The sequence below is a fragment of the Sarcophilus harrisii genome, chromosome 1, assembly GCF_902635505.1.
Source record: "Sarcophilus harrisii chromosome 1, mSarHar1.11, whole genome shotgun sequence".
NCBI classification, from domain to species: Eukaryota; Metazoa; Chordata; class Mammalia; order Dasyuromorphia; family Dasyuridae; genus Sarcophilus; species Sarcophilus harrisii.
The window spans coordinates 184,866,644-184,881,434 of NC_045426.1; the positions used below are offsets into that span (position 1 = coordinate 184,866,644).

The window sequence follows — 14,791 nt, forward strand, 5'->3', positions numbered from 1 at the left end:
TCACAGGGGAGGAAGTGGGAGGAAGGGGATTAAGTGAACCTTATTCTCATTAAAATTGGCTCAAAAGGGAACTATAGTTGGGTGTAGAAATCTATCTTATCATGAGAAAAGTAGGAGGGAAAGGGATACAAGAAGGGAGGAAGGTGATACAATGGAGGGTGTATTGAGAAAGGAGGTAGTCAGATGCAAAATACTTTTGAAGAAAAATAGGATGAAAGGAGAGAATAGAATAAATGGAGGTGAAATTCAGTTAGTAATAGTAATTGTAAAAAAAGAATTTTGAAGCAAGCTTCTCTGATAAGGATATTATTTCTCATTACACACACACACACACACACACAGAGAGAAGGGGGTAGGGGTATGTGTATGTTATATATATATATAAAGGTCATTCCCCAACTGATAAGTGATCAAAAGATATAAACAATTTTCAGATTAAGTAATCAAACTATTTAAACCCATATTTTAAAAATATCCTAACTCACAATTGGAGAAATGTAAATTAAAACTATTTTGAGATACCTCCTCATATTTGACATACTTCATACCTAGATGAGCTAATTAAGACAGAAAAAAGGAAATGACAAATTTTGGAGGGAATGTAAGGAAAATGCTGTAGAAGAAGTTGGACCTGTGCCCAAAGGACTATAAAACCATGCATAACATTTGAAATTTTTTCCTTACATTTATTGTTTACTCCAAGATTGATTTATAAAAAAATGCTGAATTTTTCACCCCAATGAACATACTCATTTCTCCATCAACAGTGTCAATGCTTTTAAATTGTTTTTGGTTTTTTTTGCTAATTTCAAGAGTTCCTCAATGACAGTTTTGTTACTCATTGATTAATATGGGAATTAAACATTTTTCATATGATTGATGTTTCCTCACTTGAAAATCATGCTCTTATCATTGATCATTTCTCTTATGTAGATTGGGAATTGCTTTTTTAAGTTTTAAATAATTCTTATTATAAGTTATATGTCAACTTTACCTGTTTTCTCAGTTTTTCTAATCTTTTTTTCTTTTGATTATTGCATAAATGTATTTATATTTCCATATAATGTAGCACATCTACCTTGTTTCTAATAGCTCCTGCTTTATAATGGAACATCTCCCTTTGAAAACTGATATGAGTATAACATTTCACTTTCTTTCATATTTTATATTTTATTTTACACAAATTTTAAGTTGACCATCTAGGATGAACTGAGATGTGTACAATGTGAGAAATGGTTCTAAATCTGTTTTCTGTTTTATATATATATATATATTTCTAAATAACTAAAATTATTTATTTTTTTCAAGAACATTTGTTGAAGAAGGAATCTTTCCACTAAGTTTTTTTCTATAGACTTATTGATGTTAAACTTTTATTAACATTTTGTGTAGTGATTCATAACCATTATGTTTCTTTCTCTCTATTCTCTCTCCTCCCTTCTCCATTCACCTACCTACCCACTCCCCACTCCATCCATTGCCATAATATTTTAATAGGGAAAAAAATATATTGAGTTTTAAATGTGGGAGTGGAAATCTACCTTCAATTTTAGAAATTGATTTTAATTTCCTGATTCTAAATGAAATTAAAACCAGGGATATCCTTTGAACAATACCACTAGTAGACATGCATTCTAAAAGAGATTTTTTCAAAAAAGGGAAAGAACTATATTACGAAAATTATTTATAACAGCTTTTTTCTCAGGGCAAAAAATTAGAAATGGAAGGGATACCCATCAACTAGGGAATGGCTGAATAAATTGTGTGATATGATTATGATGGAATGCCATTGTGCTGTAAGAAATGATGAGCAGTTGCTCTAAACCTGGAAAGACTTACATGAACTCATACAAAGTGAAATGTATTGTGTACAAAGTAACAATGATAATATAAGATGATAAGCTGTTAATGACTTTGCTATTCTCAAAAATACAATGATCCAAGACATCTCTGAAGAACTTAAAATGAATACTATCCATACCCAGAGAAAGAACTGATTGTGTCTGAATACAAATTGAAGCATACTTTAAAAAAAAAAAATGACCTTATTTTTCCTGAGGTTTTTTTTTTTTTTTCTTCCCTTAGGGAGTCATATATGTTTACTTTCTCAATGAAGGGAATGGAAGTCGGGATGGAGGAAGGGAGAGAATTTGAAATTCAAACTTTCAAAAACAAATGTTAATTGTTTCACATATAACTGGGGGGAGTAAAATATTAAATAATAATAATTTAAAAAACAAAAAATAGTAGAATGTAGTAAAAGTGTTTTTTGATTTCTTTGGTTTTGAGATGAGGTTTTTGGATTTTCTTTTTGTTTGTTTGTTTGTTTTGTTTTTCTGTTGAGGGGAAGATTTAAGTATGTTTGAAGACAACAAAGAAGGAGCTAGTAGAAAGAGAATGGTTTAAGATTTAAGAAGGCTAGGAGGTAGTTAAGATTGTCATTTACTGAGGTAGTTCTAGCCACCAATTTGTTTCTTGTTAGTTTTTAATTGGATTGTCACAATTACAACAGTATATTTTCAGAGTACATGAGGAACAGGTTAAAAATTTACACGTTTACTTTTGGAGCAGGGAAACATTAATTCTTTAAACAATTGAAAATATGTACATGCCACTGAATTTGTTTAATGAAAATGAAAATTGTTTACTCCCTGATGAAGCTGTTAAAAATAGTAAAGATCCACGAATGGAATCCAGTGGTCTTCATGGGCAATAAATATATACCAATTATTGAATAATTTTGATTTTTAATAGAAACAGAGAAGTAATATGATAGGAGTTCAGGACCAGATCATGGACCACCAGAAACTAGAGATGTATTATTTTTAAGGTGCTGAATCTTAGTCATCAATTCAGACTATCCAAGAAAAGAGTAGAAAGGATGCAGTGCATCACTGCAGGCTATAAACTTTCAACTTACCAAATGCAATGCAATGTACCACTTTATCTTCAATTACATTCAAAATTTACTAGCATTTGCAAACTAAAAAAAAAGGCAGACCTCATGTTTCAAACGCATCGTTAGAATTCAACAAATAAGCCGTACTGGAGCTGGGATCATTATCACAGATAGAAACATTGTCTACAATTATTTTCTGTTTTGTTAGGTGAAAAAAATATATAACTGTTCTAGGATATCTCGCACAAGTATTAAGGATCCTTAAACCTCTCAGTGTAGGAGTCTGAGCACCAGCCATACATTTGAAAATGTCTTATTCAATTTAGAGAGTAAGATAAGATGTTGGCTGCATATTAAATAATGCAACTATACATAAAGCATTTATTTGCCCCATAGGAAGGATGACTCCTTTATAACAAAGAAAAGGTCCTTCTGACCTATAGCATTTGGTTGGTCAAATTTCCCTTTCCACAGGGCTAAGTTACCATGTGCTACTTTCAGAGGTCCTTATCTGGTGCAAGTACAGATTTGATCCAGCCACTCCATTGTACCAGAATCAGCTAGGAGAAATATGAGATGAATAGAGACTGGCTTTGAATTATATTGTTCTTGTTAACTGTTAAATTTTGATTGAATGGTTTATTAAATTGGCATACTAAACAAAAACACTCCTCTGGGACAGGGTGCATAGGTTATTTTCCTTCTTTTACCCTCCTAGCCTAGCTCTGAGCAGCAGGTAATGATTAATCTAGTCTAGGGTGAGTGGATTTTAATTGTGAAAAGTAATAAGAAAACAAGGACCAGGACTTTCAGTCTGACAATTCTACTTAGCTCACTTAAGAATCTTAGGCCATGTACTCTTTGGGGCAACAGGAACAAGGATATTCTAAGGACATTTTTGTTTTATGTGCAGCCATTTCAAACCTGTTAAAAACTTCAATTGGTTTTTGACTTTATTTCTCCCCAAGGCAATTTAAACTAATGATCATTGGAGTCTATGCAGACTAGAAGCTGACATTCAGTAGGGGTCATACATGATGTGTCTCTGGCTCTTTCAAGACAGTCAGTAGCAAATGCAGTTTAAAGCTCTAATTACTTTTTCTGTTTGATTGCCCATAGTTTGTGTCATAAAATCTCCAATGTAGCACAAAGATAAGAGGTGTATGTAAATGAAGGTAGAAGAAAAATAGTCAATTTATGAAAAAGAAAGTGATACAAAAAGTTCTGTGTGTAGGAAGCAGAGATTCATGTCATGGCAAGTTGGCCCCAGATGACTGGGGTAATGTTGGAAAGTTTAATAGGAAAAAAAATTAGGTGGGACTAGTAGAAATTATTAAATAATTATAATTTTTTTTAAAGTGAGGACAAGATATGAGAAACATATCACTGATAGTGGAAAAATGTTCATTTTTTCCTTTATCTTTTCATTCAGTTTTTCCTTCAAAATTTATTAAGTGGCTACAGTTTTCAACATACTGATCTCAGAGAAAATTTTAGTATAAAGTCCTCTTCAGAGTATCAAGACCCTTATTAATGACAGGTTTAGTTGATCAGTTAAAAAAATCATCTTCATCACCTATTATACAGTCAACTCCCAAACAAAAAAAATGGATTATATTGATATAATAAAATGAAACATTTTTATGGAATTTTGAGGTTTACAAAGCATTTAACATATGTCACATTTACATATGAGAAAACTGATCCTGAAAAATTTAGTGACTTGACACACAGTATTAAACTCAAGTCAAGTCAAGTCAACAAATATTTATTAAACACCTACTCTGTGCTAGGCATTGCTGCTGGGTGGCACAGTGGATAGAGAACATAGATCTGAAATCAGGAAGATTAATCTTCCTAAGTTCAAGTCTGGCCTCAGATAACTTCCTACCTGTGTGATCCTGGACAAGTCACTGAACTTTTAGCCTTAATTCCTCACAGGTAAAATGAATTAGTAAAAGAAATGGCAAATCTCTCCAATACTTTTGTCATTAAAACTCCAAATGAGGTCACTTAGAGTCAGACATGACTGAAATGACTGAACAAGGACAACATGTCTATGTGGTAGAACATAGTTCTTGTTGTTGAGGATATGGAAAAAAAAAGTTAAAAATAGTTTGTGCCCTCAAGGAGCTTTTAATCTATTGTGGGAACAAGATATATACAAGATAAAGTGGAGATAAATTCTAAGGAGTGGTTGACATGAAGTGGGACTTGGAATGGCTTCTTGCAGAGGATGGAATTTTAGATAAGATTTGAAAGAAGCCAGGGAAACCAGGAGGCAGAGATGAGAAGGGAGAGCAGTGCTAAATTTGGGGGATAATCCCAAATATAAGTGGAAATATAAAGAAGCAGAAGACGAAATGTCTTGTGTGTTAGAATGACAAGGAACAGCATCAATTTATCATGGTCTAAGCAGAAGGGAGTAAGGTACCGAAAAACTGAAAAATGTGGGAAGGGGAGATTATGAAGAGTTGTTTTTGTTTGTTTGTTTGTTTGTTTGTTTGTTTTGTTTTGTTTTGTTTTGTTTTTTTAGTCATAGCTTTTTATTTACAAGATATATGCATGGTGGGAGATGACTAAAAACCATTACATTAAATTCCCAATCCCTATATTTATGCGCACATGCATTTTTGATTTCCTTCACAAGCTAATTGTACAATAATTCAGAGTCTGATTCTTTTTGTACAGCAAAATAATGTTTTGGTCATGTATACTTATTGTGTATCTAAGTTATATTTTAATATATTTAACATCTACTGGTCATCCTGCCATCTAGGGGAGGGGGTGTGGGGGGGTAAGAGGTGAAAAATTGGAACAAGAGGTTTGGCAATTGTTAATGCTGTAAAGTTACCCATGTATATATCCTTTAAATAAAAGGCTATTAAATTAAAAAAAAAAAAGATATATGCATGGGTAATTTTTCAGCATTGACAATTGCAAAACCTTTTGTTCCAATTTTTCCCCTCCTTCCCCCCACCTCCTCCCCCAGATGGCAGGTAGACCATTACATGTTAAATATGTTAAAGTATATATTAAATACAATATATGTATACATGTCCATACAGTTATTTTGCTGCACAAGAAGAATTGGACTTTGAAACGGTGTACAATTAACCTGTGAAGGAAATCAAAAATGCAAGCGGACAAAAATAGAGGGATTGGGAATTCTATGTAGTGGTTCATACTCATTTCCCAGAGTTCTTTTGCTGGGTGTAACTGGTTCAATTTTGAAGAGTTTTAAATGCAAAATAGATTTTTTATTTAATCCTAGAAGTAACAGGAAATTTCTAGCGTGAATTGAGAAAAGAATGGCATCATCAAGCCTGTACTTTAAGAAAGATCAATTTGCTAATTAAATGGAGGGTAGATTGGAGTAAAGAAAGACTTGAGGCAAAAAGACTTACTAAAAGGGTATTGCAATAGTCCAAGTATGAGGTAAGGAGGGATTGATTACACAGAGTGCTATTAGTGTCAGAAGAGAAAAGAGAATATATATATATATATATATATATATATATATATATATATATATATATATGAATGTGAGAGAGATGTTTAGGAGGTGGAATCAACAGGACTTGTCAACAGATTGGAATTAGTTTGGGGGTCTTGTGAGAGCTCAACTTATAGCTGGGAGGATAGTGGTAACCACAAAAGTAATAGGAAAGTCAGAAAGAGGGAAAGATTTTGGGAAAAATATGAGTTTCATTTTGTACATATTGAAGTAAAGATACCTATGAGAATTCCAGTTCAAGATGTTCAAAAAGCAGTGGGAAGGAGACTGAATGTTGGAAGAGAGGTTAGTATTGTACAAATAGAATTGAGAATCATCTTTATAAAGATGTTACTTAAATGCATAGAAATTGATAAAATTACCAAATGAAATGGTGAAGAGAAAGAAAAGGACCAAAAATTTTTTTAAAAGATACTCACAATTAGACTTTACTCACTCATCAGTCAATAAGTAGATTGGAGTTGACCTACCAGGTCAATAGAATAATCAGTAGATCATTAGAACTAATCCTTCAATTAGAATTAATGATCAATGAAATTAATTTCCCAATCAAATTATAATTATAATGTGCAAGCCTTGCTGTAATGAAGTAGTTTGTCTCTTTTTTCCCTAGTCATAAAGAAGTCCTCTAAGTTGCCAGTGGGATGATTTGCCTCTAATATGAATGGCAACTAACATTCAGTGGAGAGAAACTCTTATCAGAAGTTTCCCGATGGTTTACAAAAAATCTACAACAAGCATTTACATTTTCTCAGGAAGTACATGTAGGTTTTTAAAAAGTCAGTATTTAAGTCTTGATTTTTTTTTCTTCAATATAACTATTTGGCTGATCTGTTAGGACATAATTGATCATAAAATTCTGATTTATGTTTAATGTATGACTTTATCTCTACAGGTAAGGACTTTTGAGTCAAGACTATATGATGTACATACTCAGAAATTTGTTTAATGCTGAAGAAAAAACAGGGCTAAAACTCAGCACTTGAATCAGTGTTTAATCTTGAACTAATAAAAAAATCTTGCACACATAGAAGACACTCTCTAAATAGTTTAGTCATTCTTGTATTAATGATGGTTAGATATACAGCAAAATAACGGTTTGGTCATGTATACTTATTTTGTATTTAATTTATACTTTAATATATTTAACATGTATTGGTAATCCTGCCATCTAGAGGAGGGGGTGGGGGGAAGGAGGGGAAAAATTGAAACAAAAGATTTGGCAATTGTCAATGCTATAAAATTACCCATGCATATAACTTGTAAATAAAAAGCTATTTTTAAAAAATGATGGTTAGAGTATTTTCAGAATGTTACATGAAAATTAATTCCTTTTAAGATCCAATTATAAATTATTTTATACACACATATAGTATTTTGGGGAAAATATTTTTCTGTTTAGTTTTTAGTTAAAACTAAAAAGTCCAATATTGATAATAAAACCTTAGCATTTACATAGTAGAACAAAACATAAGATGATAGATATAAGAACTTAGTGGTTGTGTTTGTTTTTTAAATAGTTTCTTTCTTTTTTATAAAAAGCTTTTTATTTTTCAAAATATATGCAAAGATAAGTTTTCAACATCCACTCCTGTAAAACCCTGTGTTCCAAACCCCTTTCCCTCCCTCTCTCCCCCAGATTACAGTTCCTTGCCACTACAAAAAGGGCTGCTACAAACATTTTTGCACATCAACATAATTTCTTTACAGATGAAACACATTCTCAAAGATTTTTCTTAAGGATTTAAGAAAGTGAAATTGGTTGAAATTCTTATTTTATAATATGAGTTATTGCCTACCAAGAAAGTGTAAAGGGAATGAAAATGTAAAAATGTACATATAATAGTCCAAAGATTTGTTTTTTTATTTCAACAAAGCTTTGGTTTCCTTATATTTTACAAGTAAGGAATTTTGTTTATTTCTGATTAGACCAGTATTTCTAAGTTGAGTGCATCTTTATGTATCTCTCAGTCTCTGTGTGTCTCTCTTTGTCAATGACATTGTCGAGGTTGGGAAGGGGACCCAAATGTTTGGACTCACAGACTGGTGTCACAAAGTGGCTCAAAATAATTGCAGGCTTGAACTCATTTCCTGGTCAAGGGACAAAGTTTTATTGCAATTGTAATGCAATTGTAGCGGGCTAAGTTCCAGAAGACATTAGCAAAGAATCGAGAGCAAGGAGATAGATTTATATAGAGTTGGATCAGAGCTTCATATTACTTATTTGCTAATTTTATGGCTTTCGGGTAGATTTGAGGACCGGTCTCAGGAATTTGGTTATAACTGACCAGCAATATCTTAAGGCCAGAAGACTTTGAAATCATCTACAAACAGATTGTTAGAACAAGAGTACACTTAGGTCAGAGGGTTTCAGGATCACTAATATACCTTCCCTAAAATCTAAGGGAAGACATATTATTATATTCCTAGGCCAGAAGATTTTTACAATTATTGACAGATAGATTGTTAGAACAATAGCACTCTAAGGTCAGAGGGCTTTAGGATTACTAATACATCTTCCCTAAAATCCAATGGAAGAAATATCATTATATTCCTCTCCAATTATTGACAGATAGAATTGTTAGAACAAGAGCACTTTTAGATCAAAGGGCTTCAAAATCATAGCTATCTCCCTTAGAAGCTATATTGCATCAATATGACAAAAAGTTTCCTTTCAGGATTTTCCTCCTAGGAGCTTAGTATATACATATTATGATTTTCTGACTTTTTTAATAAAAACATGGAAAGTAATTCATTATTATTTTGGGAATAGATTGATAGAGTCTATCAATTTTAGAGAACTCTTTAAAGTCATGGAAACTTGGAAATAGTTGAATTGAAAAGGACAAAACAGGTCATTTAGTCTAAACTATTCAGCTGACAAATGAAAGAAGGGCTCAGGAATTCCTGTAAGACTGACTTTTTAACAGACATAGTTCTTTCTCATAACACTTAGCATAGTGCCTGGTGCATAATGTGTCTAAATAAATGTTTATTGGTTAATTGATTGATTCTTCCTTACAGATTGCATTTCTGGCTTCTGCATATGCAAGCCCACAACTGACTGAAGAGAGCTGTTCAGCACTGGCTGCTATCCTGCATTACCTCTATCTTTGCCAATTTAACTGGATGCTTATTCAGGTAAGAACTCATTCTTTTTTCTCTTCCCTTTGAATCTCATGGTTGGTTCCCTGGTTATTCCCTGAAACTTGAAATTGATAGATACTGATATGTCTACAAACTAGGCTTTGGAGAAGCTAATAAAGCAAATCATAACACAAGCAATATCCTGTGTCCCTATGTAGAGGGCCACAGACAGTGGGGGAACTCTGGGTGAGGTATAAGACCCTTCAGCCCAGAGGGAACCTGCTAACAATGTCTGCTTCGGCTCCCCATCTCCCTAAGGGCTCTCAGCCTTCCTGAGAAGTCGGGGGTGGTGACAACCTGTGTTGTGATTGAACCAGAGTGATACCAGGTGGCAAACTATGTACATACAATAGCAAGTTGTTTATGTGGTACCTCTTGTGCAATATATACTTAGCACATGCATTGCTTTGATTATAGAAGGGTCTTAGGGTATATGAAGATGAAAGAACTTGGACTAAATGGACTCCATGTTTTAACCATCCAGGGGAGTCTCACCTCATCACTCCTTCACTAAGACAGTATGTTTTTTCACCCCAGCATGGGGGCTCTAGAAAGTCCGGTATGTTTTGTCACCCCAACTTGAAAGTAAGATACAATACCCAAAAGAACCATTTTAAATGACTTTATTGATATTTGGGGAGAAAAAGCAACAAATGCATAAAAGTGCTCCATCTAAAAAGTCAGCACCCAACCTTGACAGAGAAAGATGGAAGCTTTAGAAATGAATTTGATAGAATGAGCCATAGGTGTCCCTAAGGTATAGAAATAAATGTCTGTCTGTTTATTATAGCTATATCTTCAAAATTAATATTTCTTTGTAAAGATTAGTTAATGTTAAGTGGTTAAATGAAACTGAAACAATAATAATCTAAGTACCTTCCTTATGACTTCTTGAAATATAATACTGGAAAATCAGACTTTGATAAAGCCCATTAGGATTCAAATGCTGCTACTTAACCATGCCTTAAACAAGAATCACTCTGGCTCTCACTGATTGTTCAACAATAGGTGCTGGTCCTAGCTTCTTTTAGCCATTGTTTGGGTTTTGATGAGTGTAAATAGCAATTGTTGCTGTTCTTGCCAGAATACCTGAAGGTCTTCCCCTTGCCAGATTTATTTATTTATTTATTTATTTGAGTTGTTAAAGAGGCCATGTTTGAAGGGCTTCATTTTTTACCTGGCCTTAAGCACTGAATGGGTATTACCTCAAATAAATGAGCTTTAAAAAGGCTAAGGTGTCCCACCTGCATCCTGATCTTGTCTTAACACTGGACTTACATGACCCTAGAGGAGAGAGGGAGGCTGATGATTTTGCACAACTTTGACTAACTTAAATCCAATTCAGTTACAAATCAAGGCATCATTTTTCTGATGCCATTGGTCCTCTTCCAGTATAAAGGACAAACAGCAGTAACCAGGAAAAAGAACAAGAAATTATCTTACATACCTTTTACATTCGCACTCAAGCTGAGAACAATTCTTTATTAATCTACAAAACCAGCTTCTCAGTCACTCATAGAGGAAGAGGTTCATCAAGCCTCCCCATCTTAGCTTGAAATCAGCCAGAGAACATTGCACATGATGTTAAGTAGGCAAAAGGGAAGAAGAGCCTTTTATCACACATACCCCAAACCAAGCTCCCCCCAACTTCCATGTTATTAGCCTAGATGATAATGCCTAAGCATGTCCCATTTCAGGACAGAGGAGCAAGGGAAAAGTTATATTTATAATCTCAGATGCCATTGCTTGGTTTTTGGTTTTACTTAACTTTTTCTTTATCATAAAGGAAAGTTCTGACATAATGATGAGGTCAAGGTAGCAGTTCCTAGTTTGAAGCAAATATGTGATAAATTCACAATAACTGTACTCCTTGACAAAAGGTTGGTTTATTTAGGAGAAGTTGCAGATAAAGTAAGAGGTAAAATAGGCACTAGCAGTGACAAATATGAAATAGATTTGGAAGAGCATATAATTAGCAAGAAAAAGACATGTTCCCTAGAAGAACTCACAATTAAGCAGAAAAAAGGAAATACTCTATGAAGTGGGAATAGAGTGTGCCATTGACTGTTAGGCTAAATCCATAGAGGAGTTTAGCAACTTAACCAGAGTTATAGTAAGGAAAAAGATACAGTTAAAGGGAAGACATTATAAGGGGGAGAGAGAGAGAATACTTCATAGTAGGCTTAGTCCTAAAAAGAATTTAGCAAAGATCTTCATCATGGGCATATCTTTTATAGAGGAAATACAACTATGGGGATTTCTCAAAGAAGGAGGGGAAGTGCCAGGGAGCTCAGAGGGAGGGATCAAAGAGGAGCCAGATGGAATGCACCTGGCAGACCAGGTCCCAAACCCTGTCTAAATGATATACTAATCAATATCTCAAAGGTTGTTTAAAGAATCCCAGAGGTTTGAGGGATAGACAATGGAAGTTGATAAAGAGTTCCATCCTTACAAATCACTCTACAAAAACAGGACAGTCTAATACTTGGTTATTCCTGATAAGGAAAAAGAGTAAGCTCAAAATCCACATCAATAGTATAGATGATGAACTGATGCAAACAAAGATGAAAAAAGGTTTTTATAGGTTTGTTTATTTTTAATCTGTATTATAGGCAAGAGAGAATTCCATATCTAGATTTAACCCAGGACCTAGGTTACTGACTAGATCAAAATCTGGAACAGCTAGGTGGTATAGGAATAGAATGTCAGGAAGACTCGTTTTCATGAGTTCATATCTGAGCAAGTCACTTAACCTTTTTTTTTTTTTTTTTTTTTTTTTTTTTTGGCCTCTGTTTCCTTATCTATAAAATTAGCTATTAAAAATGGCAAATCCCTCCAATATCTCTGCTAAAAAACCCTAAATGGGATCATGAAGAATTGAACATAACTAAAACAACTGAACAACAAAAGATCAAAATCTAAGATTTTCCCCTTAATTCATCTTGCAAGTTCACTGGGAGTCTTAGGACTTTCAAGAACTTTGTTACTAGTCTGTTCTCCAGTCTGAAAACCTTATTCTTGAGATTCAGATTATACTTCACTTATCTCCTTATTCCTTTGGACATTTTGATAACTCTGGCCCCCCCAAAATCACACCTTAAATAGACTTAAGCCCATTTAAGAGGGGGTCCCTTCTGTTGGAATCCTATTAGTTCTCCAGCTCTATGTTTACAGGAAGCTCTGAACCTTTACCTTTTATTTATTCTAGACTTCTTTGGTCCCCTTAAAAGCAGGTACCTTGAAAGCAAATGCTATTACTTCCTAGTGCCACTAGATTACAGCAGCTTCTTCCTAAATACAGTAATAGACTGCCTTTTGTACCTCTTTCAAAGTCTGTGATCCCGTTGGACACCCACTGAATTCTTATTTTGGACCTGAGGATTATATCTAGCTCTCAGATCCTTTACAGAGCACCAATGACTAATACATTCTGAACTCAATGAACCAACATGCTTTTTGTAGCTTTTTGTAGATTATCTTTGATGATTCACCCTGTCAGATGTGCCCTAGAGGAGGGTGCTCTCTCCAAATTCCATCATAACAATTTGTACCATAGAAAAATAATATATTTTTTAAAGCAACCATGTGAATAGGATCACCTGGGCTAAAACCCTAACTCAAACACTTACTAGCTCTGTGACCCTGGACAAATAACCACTTTCAGCCTGAATCTTATCCATTTTCAGCCTCTGTTTCCTCATCTGTAAAATGAGATTAATAATATAGGACCTGAGCCACCTGGTTGTTTTGAGGATTAAATCAGAAAATATGTGTAAAGCATTTTGCAAACCTTAAAGTGCTATATAAATGCTATTCATCATTATTATTATTATTGTTACCAACAAGAATTTTTTTTTCTTTTATAAAATGCCTGCATGGCAGCAATTTATGTTTTTTATTAAAGTAGAAACAAAAAGCCCTGAAGTTTTTGATTTATCTCTAACCTAATAGGAGTCTGCAATGTGACTTAGGTGCAAAAAATCCAATGCATTCTTCAGTTTTGTAACTTGAAATCTGCTACCCATAATTAAAGAGGTAATAGCACTGTCACATTCTTTGATAGAACACTTCTGAGATGGTATGTTCCATTCTCAGCATTGTTTTTTGAGGAATACCAACAAAGTAGTAAGCTTTTGGAGAGGAGTAGCAGGGGTATGGAGAAATCTGGAGATCATGTTATACAAAGAAAGCTTCAAAAATTTTAGCACATTTTCCTTGAAAAAAAAAAAAGAATTGGATTGAGTCATGATGGTTATCTTTAAATATTTTAAAGACTATCATGAGAGAGACAGAAAACCTATTCTGAATAACTCCAAAGGGCAGAAGCAGTACCAGTGGGTGGCCAGAAAGGAAGAATTTGGCTCAATAGGAGGGAAGATTTTTCAAATAATTAAAGCTATTAAACAATAGAAAGGCTGTATCAAAATGCCATGAGTTCCCCAGTCACTGAAAACAGTTAAAGATCAGGTAACTAACTGCCTGGCAGAGATAACACAAAAGAGATTCCTATACCATTAATGAAGTCAGACCAGAAGACCTCTAAGGTCCCGTTAGATTACATGATTCTATGCTGGACATGTGAGAGAGGGTTAGAGGACAGAAACAAAAGAAGGAAATGAAGATTAGGATTTGAAAGGTTAATAGAAATTAGTGTGGTTGTGGTACTTGGTAAGCTAAGTACAATTTGCATGGGCTAAAGATTTTTGAACACTTTAAAATATTGAATAAGTTCAATGTATTTCAGATGGAATGCCACATATGTTTCATGGTTTGTGGTCTGACCACAGAAATAGGAGTTCAGGAACTTTTGAATTCTAGTTAACGTGTGGTCAGGGTTAGGTTACTTATTCAATTTGTATTTTGCCACATATAAAATAAGAATTTATATTTTCTCTTAATATTCTGTATGAAAGAAATATAAATGAATTTAATGAGCTAGGATATTTTAAAAGACAAGTTAACTTTTTTATCTCCATATTTATTCAGTTCAATCCAAAAAGTATTTAGTTTCTAATTCATCTAGAGTTTTATGTTGGTCATGGAAAAGACAAATAAGCAAACAAATGACTGGATGAATGAATGAGACGCTAAATGTCCCTTCTCATAAGTTTGCAGAATAGTAGAAAGATGCAAAATGTGTCCAAACTACTGTAATATAACAGGACACAAATAAATGTATACAGACAATAGAAACAATGGAGTTGAAGAGAGGGAATTTTTTTTTTTTT

The 14,791-nt window shown here is 33.7% G+C and overlaps 1 protein-coding gene across 1 annotated transcript in view; it reads left to right on the forward strand.

Annotated features, from left to right (window-relative positions):
• ADGRV1 (adhesion G protein-coupled receptor V1) overlaps window positions 1-14,791 on the forward strand; it is a 668,591-nt gene that overhangs the window by 383,662 nt on the left and 270,138 nt on the right. The window contains exon 84 of the mRNA XM_031938764.1: window positions 9,441-9,557. Within this exon, the coding sequence (XP_031794624.1) occupies window positions 9,441-9,557 (117 nt within the window). The remainder of the gene's footprint in view (window positions 1-9,440; window positions 9,558-14,791) is intronic.